Source organism: Oncorhynchus keta, chromosome 17, assembly GCF_023373465.1.
Source record: "Oncorhynchus keta strain PuntledgeMale-10-30-2019 chromosome 17, Oket_V2, whole genome shotgun sequence".
Taxonomy (NCBI): Eukaryota; Metazoa; Chordata; class Actinopteri; order Salmoniformes; family Salmonidae; genus Oncorhynchus; species Oncorhynchus keta.
In genome coordinates, this window is record NC_068437.1 from 57,230,969 (window position 1) to 57,248,150 (window position 17,182).

Consider the following 17,182-nt stretch of genomic DNA (forward strand, 5'->3'; position numbering starts at 1 on the left):
AGGGGGTGCACCGTTCCTGGAGGTACTGCAATACCAGGTCGATGCGTGGAGTGGACGGAGCAAGCCCCTATTCCATCTCCCTATTCCAAAAATCAATTTAATATATGGTCCCCAGATAGGGGACGTATCAGATATTAAACTGATAAGAACAGATTTTTTTTCTTTTGGAAAAGTTTTATTTGCACAATTCCTTTAAAAGCAGCTCATACATTTATTTCATCATTTATACACATCAAAACAGCAACAAAGCATAAAACACAGCATTTGAAATGTACATTTAAATTTGTTAAAAGTACATGTTGTTAAAACCAATGACAACAACTATGAATAAAAGTACTTTCTTTGTAAAAACATAAAATCTGTAAGAGCCATTTAAAATGTGTACGAATGATTTAACAAAGATAAAACATTTTTAAGACGTTAGAAACATGTTAAAAAGTCACTTTGCTAAAAAGCTGTCTTCAATCGCTTGTACAGGAGCGGGGTGAGTCCTTATCAAGCTCGCCTCATCCTGCTCTCCTGAATAGACCATCGTCCCGTCCTTCGGGGCCCAGAAGAGATCCCTCCCCTAGGCGCATCGCCCTAGGCGCCGCAGCGCTGTCAGGCCGTGGCCGCCGGGACCTAGGGTGTTGTGGGGGACCCTTCGCCTGGGGTCGAGGCCCCCTTCCTTTCGTACCACCCCAGGGCTTCCGTGGCTACCATGGCCACTGCCTGGGGGGTGGTCTCTACGTTTTTTGCTACCAGCAGGTTACGGGAGGACCACAGTGCTTCCTTCAGGCACGTGAGGGTGGGCCAGAGCTTGGTGAAGGTCTTCGATGGAATGGGCCTTCGGCCCACCCCATACAGCATGAGCTGAGGTGTTAGGTCCTGCTGGCAGACACGAGGAGATCAGGGGGCCTGCTTCCTTCCACAGGTCCCTGGCGGCTCTGCACTCCCAGAGCATGTGCCTCACCGACTCTTCTTGGCCGCAGCCTGGTCGGGGGCACGCGGATGTCCTCGCCATGCCCCGTGAGTGCATAACGGCCCTGACCGGGAGGATCTCGTGGGCGACCATCCAGGACAGGTCCCGATGCCCCTTCCCTCAGTAAGAACATTGAAGATGGGTCGTGGCTGTGTCTTTCAGCATGACAACGACCCGAAACACACAGCCAGGGCAACTAAGGAGCGGCTCCGTAAGAAGCATCTCAAGGTCCTAGAGTGGCCTAGCCAGTCTCCAGACCTGAACCCAATTGAAAATCTTTGGAGGGAGCTGAAAGTCCGTATTGCCCAGCGACAGCCCCGAAACCTGAAGGATCTGGAGAAGGTCAGTATGGAGGAGTGGGCCAAAATCCCTGCTGCAGTGTGTGCAAACCTGGTCAAGAACTACAGGAAACGTATGATCTCTGTAATTGCAAACAAAGGCTTCTGTACCAAATATTAAGTTCTGCTTTTCTGATGTATCAAATACTTATGTCATGCAATAAAATGCAAATTAATTACTTAAATCATACAATGTGATTTTCTGGATTTTTGTTTTAGATTCCGTTTCTCACAGTTGAAGTGTACTTATGATAAAAATTTGACCTCTACATGCTTTTTTTTTTTTTTTTTTACACTAGAAGCTGTCAATCTCTATTTAAATATTTCTGTAAAGCCAATATTGAAAGACAATTAAATTTGTGTGATGTTTTGTCTCTACCTTCTTGTCCTTTGTGCTGTTGTCATTTGCCCAATGTTGGCACCCTGTTTTGTGCTGCTACCATGTTGTGTTGCTACCATGTTGTGCTGCCATGTTGTGTTGCCACCATGTTGTGTTGCTGCCATGTTTTGTTGTCATGTGTTTCTGTCATGCTGTGTTGTTGTCTTTGGTCTTTCTTTATGTAGTGCTGTGTTCTCTCTTGTCATGATGTGTGTTTTGTCCTAGATTTATATTTATCCCAGCCCCCGTCCCCGCATGAGGTCTTTTAACCTTTTGGTAGGCCGTCATTGTAAATAAGAACTTGTTCTTAACTGACTTGCCAAGTTACATAAAGGTTAAACAGAGAGGAACAGGAAGAGGTCCATTCCAGAGGCTCATCAACTTTTTATCGTGTAGAAAGAGTTACTCCTTTGCATGCTAGCCTGAAACCGCCCGACCTCCTTTGCTTAGGGCCATGCTAGCCTGAAACCGCCCGACCTCCTTTGCTTAGGGCCATGCTAGCCTGAAACCGCCCGACCTCCTTTGCTTAGGGCCATGCTAGCCTGAAACCGCCCGACCTCCTTTGCTTAGGGCAATGCTAGCCTGAAACCGCCCGACCTCCTTTGATTAGGGCCATGCTAGCCTGAAACCGCCCGACCTCCTTTGCTTAGGGCCATGCTAGCCTGAAACCGCCCGACCTCCTTTGATTAGGGCCATGCTAGCCTGAAACCGCCCGACCTCCTTTGCTTAGGGCCATGCTAGCCTGAAACCGCCCGACCTCCTTTGATTAGGGCCATGCTAGCCTGAAACCGCCCGACCTCCTTTGCTTAGGGCCATGCTAGCCTGAAACCGCCCGACCTCCTTTGATTAGGGCCATGCTAGCCTGAAACCGCCCGACCTCCTTTGATTAGGGCCATGAGCCTGAAACCGCCCGACCTCCTTTGATTAGGGCCATGCCTGAAAGACCTCCCTTAGGGCCATGCTAGCCTGAAACCGCCCGACCTCCTTTGATTAGGGCCATGCTAGCCTGAAACCGCCCGACCTCCTTTGTTTAGGGCCATGCTAGCCTGAAACCGCCCGACCTCCTTTGATTAGGGCCATGCTAGCCTGAAACCGCCCGACCTCCTTTGATTAGGGCCATGCTAGCCTGAAACCGCCCGACCTCCTTTGATTAGGGCCATGCTAGCCTGAAACCGCCCGACCTCCTTTAGCCTGAAACCGCCCGACCTCCTTTGCTTAGGGCCATGCTGAAAGCCTGAGGGCCAAGCCTGAAACCGCCCGACCTCCCTTAGGGCCATGCTAGCCTGAAACCGCCCGACCTCCTTTGTTTAGGGCCATGCTAGCCTGAAACCGCCCGACCTCCTTTGTTTAGGGCCATGCTAGCCTGAAACCGCCCGACCTCCTTTGCTTAGGGCCATGCTAGCCTGAAACCGCCCGACCTCCTTTTTGCCTTAGCCTGGCCATACTAGCCTGAAACCGCCCGACCTCCCTTAGGGCCATGAGCCTAAACCGCCCGACCTCCTTTGTTTTGCTTAGGGCCATACTAGCCTGAAACCGCCCGACCTCCTTTGCTTAGGGCCATGCTAGCCTGAAACCGCCCGACCTCCTTTTTAGGGCCATTAGCCTGGCCGACCTCCTTTGCTTAGGGCCATGCTAGCCTGAAACCGCCCGACCTCCTTTGCTTAGGGCCATGCTAGCCTGAAACCGCCCGACCTCCTTTGCTTAGGGCCATGCTAGCCTACCTCCTTTGCTTAGGGCCATGCTAGCCTGAAACCGCCCGACCTCCTTTGTTTAGGGCCATTAGCCTGAAACCGCCCGGCCTCCTAGCCTGAAACCGCCCGGCCATACTAGCCTACCTCCTTTGCTTAGGGCCATGCTAGCCTGAAACCGCCCGACCTCCTTTGCTTAGGGCCATGCTAGGCCACCTCCTTTGCTTAGGGCCATGCTAGCCTGAAACCGCCCGACCTCCTTTGCTTAGGGCCATGCTAGCCTGAAACCGCCCGACCTCCTTTGCTTAGGGCCATGCTAGCCTGAAACCGCCCGACCTCCTTTGCTTAGGGCCATGCTAGCCTGAAACCGCCCGACCTCCTTTGCTTAGGGCCATGCTAGCCTGAAACCGCCCGACCTCCTTTGCTTAGGGCCATGCTAGCCTGAAACCGCCCGACCTCCTTTGCTTAGGGCCATGCTAGCCTGAAACCGCCCAACCTCCTTTGCTTAGGGCCATGCTAGCCTGAAACCGCCCGACCTCCTTTGCTTAGGGCCATGCTAGCCTGAAACCGCCCGACCTCCTTTGCTTAGGGCCATGCTAGCCTGAAACCGCCCGACCTCTGCTGCTTTAACACCTTGCAGATATACAGCCTGTTTTACATCATTTATTTCACACAAGTTAGTTATGAATTAACCTTTATTCATTCATAGGTTAATTACATTATGAAAGTAAAAGTGATGCAGCACACAATATAGTTATGGACCGTTTTATGATGGTGAAAAGTGAAAACATTTTCTCCTGTAACTGCAGTTCTACAATGGCCACTGGAGGGCAGTGTAATGCAAAGGGTTATGAAATCCACAGATAGGCCCCAAACCCACACTTGAGTTGTACATGAAAATGTTGTTTTAATGAGAAACTTCTGTCACGCTTTTCATTCCTCACTGTGATTTTACCGGCCCTTTGTGAGAATCAGGAAATCTGTGTTTGACTTGACTGCTTATAATTCTTTTCACCAGGCTGTCAGAGCATCACAACATGTCACCAAGGATAAGAAAAAGTGGAAAGAGTTCTTTGTGACCTCGTGTCCCTCGTGGGAATGAAGAGCTCCTTGAGACCTCGTGTCCCTCGTGGGAATGAAGAGCTCCTTGAGACCTCGTGTCCCTCGTGGGAATGAAGAGCTCCTTGAGACCTCGTGTCCCTCGTGGGAATGAAGAGCTCCTTGAGACCTCGTGTCCCTCGTGGGAATGAAGAGCTCGTTGAGACCTCGTGGGAATACGCCGGAGTACTATAAGTTAGTGCATCTTTCAGTCAGAGTTGATGTCATCCTCACAGACAGTATCATCAGCCTTCTCGATCATCAGGAGCGGCGCTGATTTCTGTTGCTTACGCCTGGGGGGGGGGAGCACATTTCCGTAGAAGCATTATATATAACGACACTAATGCAGGGTACAAAAAAAGTCATAAATGAAAGATCCTTACCAACACACTGTTGTATTTAACTCACCTCATCTCTGAACGCAGGGCGTTGAGCTGGCTGAGGATCTGATCGTTGGTCTCTATCTGTTCGTCCAGATCTCTTTGTAACTTCCTCTTAGAGTTTTCCAGACGTTCTATCTCCTCCTCGGCCCCATCCATCTGTCTCTTCGCGGTCTTCAGCCTCTGGTTCAGCTAGGAGAGGGGGTTATATAGCACATAGTTTTAACAATGCATGAATGTGTTTAACAGTGTTCCCCTTCAACTTGTCCTCGAACCAGAGACCCTCTGAACACCCGAGAAACTGTCGCCCATGAAGCATCATTACCTATCGCTCCACTAAAAGCCGCGGTCCTGGCGGAGCGAAGGAAACAACTACTTTCAAGGTCTCAAAGTGGGTGACGTCACTGATTGAACGCTACTAGCGCACATTTAGTACTTGGCTACTTTAGTGCTTGTCTGTCTTCAGCTTCTGGGTCAGCTATAAGAGGTGTATTGTCTGTCTTCGGCTTCTGGGTCAGCTATAAGAGGTGTATTGTCTGTCTTCAGCTTCTGGGTCAGCTATAAGAGGTGTATTGTCTGTCTTCAGCTTCTGGGTCAGCTATAAGAGGTGTATTGTCAGTCTTCAGCTTCTGGGTTAGCTATAAGAGGTGTATTGTCTGTCTTCAGCTTCTGGGTCAGCTATAAGAGGTGTATTGTCAGTCTTCAGCTTCTGGGTTAGCTATAAGAGGTGTATTGTCTGTCTTCAGCTTCTGGGTCAGCTATAAGAGGTGTATTGTCAGTCTTCAGCTTCTGGGTTAGCTATAAGAGGTGTATTGTCTGTCTTCAGCTTCTGGGTCAGCTATAAGAGGTGTATTGTCGGTCTTCAGCTTCTGGGTCAGCTATAAGAGGTGTATTGTCTGTCTTCAGCTTCTGGGTCAGCTATAAGAGGTGTATTGTCAGTCTTCTGCTTCTGGGTCAGCTATAAGAGGTGTATTGTCTGTCTTCAGCTTCTGGGTCAGCTATAAGAGGTGTATTGTCTGTCTTCAGCTTCTGGGTCAGCTATAAGAGGTGTATTGTCAGTCTTCAGCTTCTGGGTCAGCTATAAGAGGTGTATTGTCAGTCTTCAGCTTCTGGGTCAGCTATAAGAGGTGTATTGTCTGTCTTCAGCTTCTGGGTCAGCTATAAGAGGTGTATTGTCAGTCTTCAGCTTCTGGGTCAGCTATAAGAGGTGTATTGTCTGTCTTCAGCTTCTGGGTCAGCTATAAGAGGTGTATTGTCTGTCTTCAGCTTCTGGGTCAGCTATAAGAGGTGTATTGTCAGTCTTCAGCTTCTGGGTCAGCTATAAGAGGTGTATTGTCAGTCTTCAGCTTCTGGGTCAGCTATAAGAGGTGTATTGTCTGTCTTCAGCTTCTGGGTCAGCTATAAGAGGTGTATTGTCTGTCTTCAGCTTCTGGGTCAGCTATAAGAGGTGTATTGTCTGTCTTCAGCTTCTGGGTCAGCTATAAGAGGTGTATTATCTGTCTTCAGCTTCTGGGTCAGCTATAAGAGGTGTATTGTCTGTCTTCAGCTTCTGGGTCAGCTATAAGAGGTGTATTATCTGTCTCCAGCTTCTGGGTCAGCTATAAGAGGTGTATTGTTTGTCTTCAATTCTGGAATTAGCTATTATTGTCTGTCTTCAGTCTTCTGGGTCAGCTATAAGAGGTGTATTGTCTGTCTTCAGCTTCTGGGTCAGCTATAAGAGGTGTATTAGACATCTTCTGGGTCATTTATAAGGTGTCATGGTCTGTCTTCAGCTTCTGGGTCAGCTATAAGAGGTGTATTGTCTGTCTCCAGCTTCTGAATGAACTTGAAGGTTATTATCTGTCTTCAGCTTCTGGGTCAGCTATAAGAGGTGTATGGTCTGTCTTCAGCTTCTGGGTCAGCTATAAGAGGTGTATTGTCTGTCTCCAGCTTCTGGGTCAGCTATAAGAGGTGTACATTAGGTAGGATCTCCGTGAATTGGCCAATGAAAAGTCCTCAATGGATGTGAATTACTTTGACTCGCCTGTGTCTTCCTGTAACTATGGTAACACTTATCTGAATTTGCCACTTAACTTTCAGAGAAACATAAGATGTCGAGACATCTTAAAACATTTGTAATGTCACGTTTATGACAACATTACGGACACTTATGACGTACACTTCAAATAATTGTTAAAGTAAAACTATTTGAATGAACTTGAAGGTTGTTATGCTTCACCGGGTGCTACAGGCTTTGGTTTATACATTTAGGAGGTTGGACCGAATAGTGCCACCTCCTTAGTCAGAAGGTGTTTCACCCGTGCTGGCCCAGGTGTGCCAAATAAGAGTGGCTGGCCCAGGTGTGCCAAATAAGAGTGGCTGGCCCAGGTGTGCCAAATAAGAGTGGCTGGCCCAGGTGTGCCAAATAAGAGTGGCTGGCCCAGGTGTGCCAAATAAGAGTGGCTGGCCCAGGTGTGCCAAATAAGAGTGGCTGGCCCAGGTGTGCCAAATAAGAGTGGCTGGCCCAGGTGTGCCAAATAAGAGTGGCTGGCCCAGGTGTGCCAAATAAGAGTGGCTGGCCCAGGTGTGCCAAATAAGAGTGGCTGGCCCAGGTGCTCCAAATAAGAGTGGCTGGCCCAGGTGCTCCAGTTGTCTCGAGATGTGGGAGGGTCAACCTCTTTAGTTGTCTCGGCCTATTTGAGTTCTAGAAAAACATTCCTTTGTGTGTTTAGCTCAACCTTTTGGTTTTCTTCCTGTCTAAATTCGGTGTTGGGGTTTTGTTTGCCTCTTCGAGGGCAAATTTAGCGGGCGCTCATTGTGGGTGTCTTTTAGGTTACAGTTGTTGTGGCTAGTCAACTTTCATAAGTGTCTTTCAGAACCCCTCCTAAAACAACACCGGTTTAGTTTTGGTTTAGAGGTCAGTGACTCTGTAAGCTCCTCCTTCTGTTTGAGCGACATGTTTGGTTTTGTTGCTAGGGAACGCAACACTGGTGTTCCTGGTTCTGCAGAGATATGTGCTCTTCGTCCACTTTACCTGGTCATTCTGGTTCTGCATGGATATGTGCTCATCGTCCACTTTACCTGGTCATTCTGGTTCTGCAGAGATATGTGCTCTTCGTCCACTTTACCTGGTCATTCTGGTTCTGCAGAGATATGTGCTCATCGTCCACTTTACCTGGTCATTCTGGTTCTGCATAGATATGTGCTCATCGTCCACTTTACCTGGTCATTCTGGTTCTGCATGGATATGTGCTCATCGTCCACTTTACCTGGTCATTCTGGTTCTGCATAGATATGTGCTCATCATCCACTTTACCTGGTCATTCTGGTTCTGCATGGATATGTGCTCATCGTCCACTTTACCTGGTCATTCTGGTTCTGCATAGATATGTGCTCATCATCCACTTTACCTGGTCATTCTGGTTCTGCATGGATATGTGCTCATCGTCCACTTTACCTGGTCATTCTGGTTCTGCAGAGATATGTGCTCATCGTCCACTTTACCTGGTCATTCTGGTTCTGCATAGATATGTGCTCATCATCCACTTTACCTGGTCATTCTGGTTCTGCATGGATATGTGCTCATCATCCACTTTACCTGGTCATTCTGGTTCTGCATAGATATGTGCTCATCATCCACTTTACCTGGTCATTCTGGTTCTGCATAGATATGTGCTCATCATCCACTTTACCTGGTCATTCTGGTTCTGCATGGATATGTGCTCATCATCCACTTTACCTGGTCATTCTGGTTCTGCATAGATATGTGCTCATCATCCACTTTACCTGGTCATTATGGTTCTGCAGAGATATGTGCTCATCATCCACTTTACCTGGTCATTCTGGTTCTGCATAGATATGTGCTCATCATCCACTTTACCTGGTCATTCTGGTTCTGCATGGATATGTGCTCATCGTCCACTTTACCTGGTCATTCTGGTTCTGCAGAGATATGTGCTCATCGTCCACTTTACCTGGTCATTCTGGTTCTGCATAGATATGTGCTCATCATCCACTTTACCTGGTCATTCTGGTTCTGCATGGATATGTGCTCATCGTCCACTTTACCTGGTCATTCTGGTTCTGCATAGATATGTGCTCATCATCCACTTTACCTGGTCATTCTGGTTCTGCATGGATATGTGCTCATCGTCCACTTTACCTGGTCATTCTGGTTCTGCAGAGATATGTGCTCATCGTCCACTTTACCTGGTCATTCTGGTTCTGCATGGATATGTGCTCATCATCCACTTTACCTGGTCATTCTGGTTCTGCAGAGATATGTGCTCTTCGTCCACTTTACCTGGTCATTCTGGTTCTGCAGAGATATGTGCTCATCGTCCACTTTACCTGGTCATTCTGGTTCTGCAGAGATATGTGCTCTTCGTCCACTTTACCTGGTCATTCTGGTTCTGCAGAGATATGTGCTCTTCGTCCACTTTACCTGGTCATTCTGGTTCTGCAGAGATATGTGCTCTTCGTCCACTTTACCTGGTCATTCTGGTTCTGCATGGATATGTGCTCATCGTCCACTTGAATCATCATTTCCTTCACTTTTCTCTCTAGTTTCCTGTTGGCTTGTTGCAGGTTGATGTTGTCTCTGAGAAGAAAGTATGAAACCCTGTCAGACACTCATGATCACAGTCATCAGCTCTCCCCTCCACCTCCTCTCCCTGCAGCCTCAGCTCTCCCCTCCACCTTACCTTTCATCTCCCTTCCACCTCTCATCTCCTCTCCCTGCAGCCTCAGCTCTCCCCTCCACCTTACCTTTCATCTCCCTTCCACCTCTCATCTCCTCTCCCTGCAGCCTCAGCTCTCCCCTCCACCTCCTCTCCCTGCAGCCTCAGCTCTCCCCTCCACCTCTCCCTGCAGCCTCAGCTCTCCCCTCCACCTTACCTTTCATCTCCCTTCCACCTCTCATCTCCTCTCCCTGCAGCCTCAGCTCTCCCCTCCACCTCCTCTCCCTGCAGCCTCAGCTCTCCCCTCCACCTCTCCTCCTCTCCCTGCACCTCTCATCTCCTCTCCCAGCAGCCTTAGCTCTCCCCTCCACCTCTCATCACCTCTCCTCTCCCCTCCACCTCACCTCTCCTCTCCCTCCAACCTCCCCTCCAGCTCCTGGATCCTTCCCTCCAGTCTGGAAACCACAACATCCTGATTGGACCTCTGAGAGCCCTCTAGATGAGACACCCTACTCTTCAGGTCCTTATTCTGGAAGAGAACAATACAGGGTGAGCATGACATGTATAAGAGGACCAGGAAGCACTGGGTCATCGTCATGGCAGGTTCAATCATCGACTGCAGAGAGGTTGGTGATGTCACAGGGGTTAGACGTTTACCTGTCTCTCCAGAGTGATCTTGTCACACTCCAGGTCCTGTTTGACTGCTCTCTCCTGCAGCAGCTCACCTCTTATCAGCTCCATCTATCAGCAGAGAGAAAGAGACATGAATAGGCCTCCACTGCACACACCGCGGAAGACATTATGAAACGATTATGGACATGATGTCTGGTCTGTCTGTTTGTATTTCATTCTAGATCAGACAGCAAGTGAACAGGATCCCTAAAAGACTATTCTCTACTGACAGTTAGAGGCCCCGGCCGAGAGGAGGACTCTACTGAAAGGGAGTGTAAAGGGAGTGTAAATGGACAGTAAAGAGTGTAAAGGGAGTGTAAAGGGACAGTAAAGAGTGTAAAGGGAGTGTAAAGGGAGTGTAAAGGGACAGTAAAGGGACAGTAGGGGAGTGTAAAGGGACAGTAGGGGAGTGTAAAGGGACAGTAGGGGAGTGTAAAGGGACAGTAGGGGAGTGTAAAGGGACAGTAGGGGAGTGTAAAGGGACAGTAGGGGAGTGTAAAGGGACAGTAGGGGAGTGTAAAGGGACAGTAGGGGAGTGTAAAGGGACAGTAGGGGAGTGTAAAGGGACAGTAGGGGAGTGTAAAGGGACAGTAGGGGAGTGTAAAGGGACAGTAGGGGAGTGTAAAGGGACAGTAGGGGAGTGTAAAGGGACAGTAAGGGAGTGTAAAGGGACAGTAAGGGAGTGTAAAGGGACAGTAAGGGAGTGTAAAGGGACAGTAAGGGAGTGTAAAGGGACGGTAAAGGGAGTGTAAAGGGACGGTAAAGGGAGTGTAAAGGGACAGTAAGGGAGTGTAAAGGGAGTGTAAAGGGACAGTAAAGAGAGTGTAAAGGGACAGTAAAGGGAGTGTAAAGGGACAGTAAAGGGAGTGTAAAGGGACGGTAAAGGGAGTGTAAAGGGACAGTAAAGGGAGTGTAAAGGGACAGTAAATGGAGTGTAAAGGGACGGTAAAGGGAGTGTAAAGGGACAGTAAAGGGACAGTAAAGGGACAGTAAAGGGACAGTAAAGGGAGTGTAAAGGGACAGTAAAGGGAGTGTAAAGGGAGTGTAAAGGGAGTGTAAAGGGACAGTAAGGGAGTGTAAAGGGACAGTAAGGGAGTGTAAAGGGACAGTAAAGGGAGTGTAAAGGGACAGTAAGGGAGTGTAAAGGGACAGTAAGGGAGTGTAAAGGGACAGTAAGGGAGTGTAAAGGGACAGTAAGGGAGTGTAAAGGGACAGTAAGGGAGTGTAAAGGGACAGTAAGGGAGTGTAAAGGGACAGTAAGGGAGTGTAAAGGGACAGTAAGGGAGTGTAAAGGGACAGTAAGGGAGTGTAAAGGGACAGTAAGGGAGTGTAAAGGGACAGTAAAGGGAGTGTAAAGGGACAGTAAGGGAGTGTAAAGGGACAGTAAGGGAGTGTAAAGGGACAGTAAGGGAGTGTAAAGGGACAGTAAGGGAGTGTAAAGGGAAGGAAGACGTCTAAGAACTCAGACCTAAATGTGAAGTTGATTTGTTTCTGAGTACTGGCCTGTTGTTTTCCTTGATCCACTCTGTTCATCAGGAGATCTGTACTGCTCCTCTCATCCTGCAGATCCTGCTCCAGTTGGCTCATCTGACCCTGAAATAGGAAACACAGGATATATAACCTGTGGTTCTGTGTAATATGGGGACGGCAGGTATCCTAGTGGTTAGAGCGGAGGGGCGGCAGGTATCCTAATGGTTAGAGCGTTGGGCCAGTGACCCGGAAAGGTTGCTAGATCGAATCCCCCGAGCTGACAAGGCAGTTAACCCACTGTTCCCCTGGACAAGGCAGTTAACCCACTGTTCCCCTGGACAAGGCAGTTAACCCACTGTTCCCCTGGACAAGGCAGTTAACCCACTGTTCCCCTGGACAAGGCAGTTAACCCACTGTTCCCCTGGACAAGGCAGTTAACCCACTGTTCCCCTGGACAAGGCAGTTAACCCACTGTTCCCCTGGACAAGGCAGTTAACCCACTGTTCCCCTGGACAAGGCAGTTAACCCACTGTTCCCCTGGACAAGGCAGTTAACCCACTGTTCCCCTGGACAAGGCAGTTAACCCACTGTTCCCCTGGACAAGGCAGTTAACCCACTGTTCCCCTGGACAAGGCAGTTAACCCACTGTTCCCCTGGACAAGGCAGTTAACCCACTGTTCCCTGGACAAGGCAGTTAACCCACTGTTCCCCTGGACAAGGCAGTTAACCCACTGTTCCCTGGACAAGGCAGTTAACCCACTGTTCCCCTGGACAAGGCAGTTAACCCACTGTTCCCCTGGACAAGGCAGTTAACCCACTGTTCCCCTGGACAAGGCAGTTAACCCACTGTTCCCTGGACAAGGCAGTTAACCCACTGTTCCCTGGACAAGGCAGTTAACCCACTGTTCCCCTGGACAAGGCAGTTAACCCACTGTTCCCCTGGACAAGGCAGTTAACCCACTGTTCCCCTGGACAAGGCAGTTAACCCACTGTTCCCCTGGACAAGGCAGTTAACCCACTGTTCCCTGGACAAGGCAGTTAACCCACTGTTCCCCTGGACAAGGCAGTTAACCCACTGTTCCCCTGGACAAGGCAGTTAACCCACTGTTCCCCTGGACAAGGCAGTTAACCCACTGTTCCCCTGGACAAGGCAGTTAACCCACTGTTCCCTGGACAAGGCAGTTAACCCACTGTTCCCCTGGACAAGGCAGTTAACCCACTGTTCCCTGGACAAGGCAGTTAACCCACTGTTCCCCTGGACAAGGCAGTTAACCCACTGTTCCCTGGACAAGGCAGTTAACCCACTGTTCCCTGGACAAGGCAGTTAACCCACTGTTCCCCTGGACAAGGCAGTTAACCCACTGTTCCCTGGACAAGGCAGTTAACCCACTGTTCCCCTGGACAAGGCAGTTAACCCACTGTTCCCCTGGACAAGGCAGTTAACCCACTGTTCCCTGGACAAGGCAGTTAACCCACTGTTCCCCTGGACAAGGCAGTTAACCCACTGTTCCCCTGGACAAGGCAGTTAACCCACTGTTCCCCTGGACAAGGCAGTTAACCCACTGTTCCCCTGGACAAGGCAGTTAACCCACTGTTCCCCTGGACAAGGCAGTTAACCCACTGTTCCCCTGGACAAGGCAGTTAACCCACTGTTCCCCTGGACAAGGCAGTTAACCCACTGTTCCCCTGGACAAGGCAGTTAACCCACTGTTCCCCTGGACAAGGCAGTTAACCCACTGTTCCCCTGGACAAGGCAGTTAACCCACTGTTCCCCTGGACAAGGCAGTTAACCCACTGTTCCCCTGGACAAGGCAGTTAACCCACTGTTCCCCTGGACAAGGCAGTTAACCCACTGTTCCCTGGACAAGGCAGTTAACCCACTGTTCCCCTGGACAAGGCAGTTAACCCACTGTTCCCCTGGACAAGGCAGTTAACCCACTGTTCCCTGGACAAGGCAGTTAACCCACTGTTCCCCTGGACAAGGCAGTTAACCCACTGTTCCCTGGACAAGGCAGTTAACCCACTGTTCCCTGGACAAGGCAGTTAACCCACTGTTCCCTGGACAAGGCAGTTAACCCACTGTTCCCCTGGACAAGGCAGTTAACCCACTGTTCCCCTGGACAAGGCAGTTAACCCACTGTTCCCTGGACAAGGCAGTTAACCCACTGTTCCCCTGGACAAGGCAGTTAACCCACTGTTCCCCTGGACAAGGCAGTTAACCCACTGTTCCCTGGACAAGGCAGTTAACCCACTGTTCCCCTGGACAAGGCAGTTAACCCACTGTTCCCCTGGACAAGGCAGTTAACCCACTGTTCCCCTGGACAAGGCAGTTAACCCACTGTTCCCCTGGACAAGGCAGTTAACCCACTGTTCCCCTGGACAAGGCAGTTAACCCACTGTTCCCCTGGACAAGGCAGTTAACCCACTGTTCCCCTGGACAAGGCAGTTAACCCACTGTTCCCCTGAACAAGGCAGTTAACCCACTGTTCCCCTGGACAAGGCAGTTAACCCACTGTTCCCCTGGACAAGGCAGTTAACCCACTGTTCCCCTGGACAAGGCAGGTAACCCACTGTTCCCCTGAACAAGGCAGTTAACCCACTGTTCCCCTGAACAAGGCAGTTTAACCCACTGTTCCCTGGTAGGCTGTCATATGTAAATAAGAATTTATTCTTAACAGACTTGCCTGGTTAAATAATAACACTGTCAAGACATATCTTATAACCATTTAGTGTTGTTTCCTACACATGACTTGTATATACTGGTCTGTGGATTCTAGGTGACAACATGTTTTGCCATCAGCAACACAAACAGCAGTTATCGGTAAGTCTCCGTGGTTACAAGGACGTGCAGGTGGAAATAGAGGGATTTGAAGAGGTAAACATGTCAACGAGTCAGAAACATCCAATCCAACATTGTATTTTGTCTTGCAGTACGGGGGGGGCCTTAGGGTACGGGGGGGATGCCCTTAGGGTACGGGGGGATGCCCTTAGGGTACGGGGGGGAATGCCCTTAGGGTACGGGGGGTGCCCTTAGGGTACGGGGGGTGCCCTTAGGGTACGGGGGGATGCCCTTAGGGTACGGGGGGATGCCCTTAGGGTACGGGGGGATGCCCTTAGGGTACGGGGGGTGCCCTTAGGGTACGGGGGGTGCCCTTAGGGTACGGGGGGTGCCCTTAGGGTACGGGGGGGGATGCCCTTAGGGTACGGGGGGGATGCCCTTAGGGTACGGGGGGATGCCCTTAGGGTACGGGGGGGGTGCCCTTAGGGTACGGGGGGTGCCCTTAGGGTACGGGGGGGGTGCCCTTAGGGTACGGGGGGGGTGCCCTTAGGGTACGGGGGGATGCCCTTAGGGTACGGGGGGGTGCCCTTAGGGTACGGGGGGATGCCCTTAGGGTACGGGGGGATGCCCTTAGGGTACGGGGGGTGCCCTTAGGGGTACGGGGGGTGCCCTTAGGGTACGGGGGGTGCCCTTAGGGTACGGGGGGGTGCCCTTAGGGTACGGGGGGTGCCCTTAGGGTACGGGGGGTGCCCTTAGGGTACGGGGGGTGCCCTTAGGGTACGGGGGGTGCCCTTAGGGTACGGGGGGGTGCCCTTAGGGTACGGGGGGGTGCCCTTAGGGTACGGGGGGGTGCCCTTAGGGTACGGGGGGGGTGCCCTTAGGGTACGGGGGGGGTGCCCTTAGGGTACGGGGGGTGCCCTTAGGGTACGGGGGGATGCCCTTAGGGTACGGGGGGATGCTCTGAGGATGGGTGTTAAAACCAGATGAGGGGGTTGTGGTACAACACAGTACAATCCCACACTAACGTGTGGAAGCAAACTGTACTGGTAGTCTTTTTACACGATCCTTTCCAGAACTGGTCCTGCTACTATGATGGATGTGGAACAGGTCTGCACAGATCCATATCGCAAGAGATTCATATCGTATGCAATATTTTTAATATGCATCTCAGACGCGTGTAAGGGACGTTTTTTATAGTTTGTCTGGTTGTGTGTGCCTCTCCTCCACACACACAATAACAGTACCTCAATGAGTTTGACCTGTCGGGCGTGGTCCTCCTGGGCATGAGCGTTCCTCTCCTCCAGCTCCTCCACCTTCCTCTCCAGTTGTCTGCCTCTCTGCTGGACCTCCTCCCACTCCCTACGACTCCGCTCCAGACCCTGCTCCAGGGTAAGTAGCTGAACACACACACACACACACACACACACACACACACACACACACACACACGCAACGGAGTTAAGAACTCCACAGCTAGCTTGAAATGGCGCCGATGAAGCTATCAAATAGGACTCGTTTTCTATAGCTCAAATCGGCTCGTACGTTGTCAAGCGGGTTAGTCGCGTGTGTTGGAGACATGGAGGAGCCTGGTTCATAGCCCAGACAGAGCCAGGTCCAGAATGCTATATGCTAAGCGGGTTAGTCGCGTGTGTTGGAGACATGGAGGAGCCTGGTTCATAGCCCAGACAGAGCCAGGTCCAGAATGCTATATGCTAAGCTAACGCACACATAACATATTAAACATGAAATAACTGTTCAATAGCTTTCATTACGTCTCCTCTCCTGATAAACCTTTCAACTCTAGAATCACTGCTCAGTTCCTTCTCTCTGAAGCATGAGAGAGAGAGAGAGAGAGAGATAAAGAAAGAGAGCGAGGGAGAAAGAGAGAGAAAGAGAGTAAGAGAAAGGGCAGAGTGTAAGAGAAAGAGGGGCAGAGAAAGAAAGAGAGAAACAGAGAGAGTAAAATCAGACTATGATCCATCCATTGGTGACTCAATACAAGAAAATGTCCCACCACACCTCTTCCTGCAGTTTTCTGGTATTCTGTTGTGATTTCTCCAGGTCCAGTCCCTTTTCCTGCAGCTGTTGTTGGAGCTCAGTCAGCTCTGTGTGGCTCTTCTTTCTGACTTCATCAACCTGCAGCTGGAGCTGCTCAGTGGACGCCTCACACTCCTCCACCTTAACACTCATCTGGAGCAGAGGGAGAGGAGGAGGGAGCACAGCAAGAAAATAAATATTGAACTGATACTGGTCCTCTTCATAGAAACACGATGTTTGTTTGTTCTCTCTCTCTCTCTCTCTCTCTCTCTCTCTCTCTCTCTCTCTCTCTCTCTCTCTCTCTCTCTCTCTCTCTCTCTCTCTCTCTCTCTCTCTCTCTCTCTCTCTCTCTCTCTCTCTCTCTCTCTCTCTCTCTCTCTCTCTCTCTCTCTCTCTCTCTCTCTCTCTCTCTCTCTCTCTCTCTCTCTCTCTCTCTCTCTCTCTCTCTCTCTCTCTCTCTCTCTCTCTCTCTCACTCTCTCTCTCTCTCTCTCACTCTCTCCCTCTCTCTCACTCTCCTCTCTCTCTCTCTCTCTCACTCACCTCCCCCTCTCTCTCACTCACTCCTCCCACTCACTCTCACTCACTCACCCCCCTCTCACTCACTCACCTCACCCCTCTCTCACTCACTCACTCCCCTCTCTCTCACTCACCTCCCCCTCACTCTCTCACTCACCTCCCCCTCCCCTCTCACTCACCTCCCCTCACTCTCTCACTCACCTC

The 17,182-nt window shown here is 50.4% G+C and overlaps 1 protein-coding gene, 2 long non-coding RNA genes and 1 pseudogene across 91 annotated transcripts in view; 1 reads left to right on the forward strand and 3 right to left on the reverse strand.

Annotated features, from left to right (window-relative positions):
• LOC118377549 (uncharacterized) lies at positions 1–177 on the reverse strand (annotated as a pseudogene).
• A 1,728-nt stretch (positions 178–1,905) lies between these two features.
• Positions 1,906–3,854, reverse strand: LOC127908414 (uncharacterized). Its single transcript, XR_008067172.1, has 3 exons — positions 3,583–3,854; positions 3,291–3,370; positions 1,906–2,235 (listed from the first exon to the last, which is right to left on the reverse strand). It is a non-coding gene; the product is annotated as an uncharacterized LOC127908414 (long non-coding RNA).
• A 189-nt stretch (positions 3,855–4,043) lies between these two features.
• LOC118382181 (cingulin-like protein 1) overlaps positions 4,044–17,182 on the reverse strand; it is a 31,429-nt gene continuing 18,290 nt past the window's right edge. Inside the window, exons 13-27 of one of the 50 annotated variants that reach the window (XM_052466716.1) lie at positions 16,443–16,613; positions 15,668–15,820; positions 11,678–11,767; positions 10,160–10,243; positions 9,907–10,031; positions 9,315–9,423; positions 8,798–9,032; positions 8,657–8,750; positions 8,563–8,609; positions 8,328–8,515; positions 8,187–8,280; positions 7,999–8,045; positions 7,858–7,904; positions 4,873–5,036; positions 4,044–4,757 (exon numbers count right to left, since the gene is read on the reverse strand). In XM_052466716.1, the coding sequence (XP_052322676.1) occupies positions 8,982–9,032; positions 9,315–9,423; positions 9,907–10,031; positions 10,160–10,243; positions 11,678–11,767; positions 15,668–15,820; positions 16,443–16,613 (783 nt within the window). In that variant the 3' untranslated portion in view covers positions 4,044–4,757; positions 4,873–5,036; positions 7,858–7,904; ... (4 more) ...; positions 8,657–8,750; positions 8,798–8,981. Of the gene's footprint in view, positions 4,758–4,872; positions 5,037–7,857; positions 8,046–8,186; positions 8,610–8,656; positions 9,033–9,079; positions 9,174–9,220; positions 9,424–9,906; positions 10,032–10,159; positions 10,244–11,677; positions 11,768–15,667; positions 15,821–16,442; positions 16,614–17,182 lie in introns of all 50 variants that reach the window. The other 49 variants (XM_052466726.1, XM_052466724.1, XM_052466717.1 and 46 more) reach the window with 49 other exon arrangements.
• LOC127908413 (uncharacterized) lies at positions 5,046–6,905 on the forward strand. Of its 40 annotated transcripts, none has more exons than XR_008067156.1 (6): positions 5,046–5,331; positions 5,372–5,691; positions 5,732–5,811; positions 5,852–6,331; positions 6,372–6,451; positions 6,715–6,905. It is a non-coding gene; the product is annotated as an uncharacterized LOC127908413 (long non-coding RNA). The 40 variants fall into 40 exon arrangements; XR_008067134.1 differs by having other exon boundaries at positions 5,732–5,771; positions 5,812–6,331; XR_008067142.1 differs by lacking the exon at positions 5,732–5,811 and adding an exon at positions 6,525–6,564 and having other exon boundaries at positions 5,812–6,331; positions 6,372–6,411.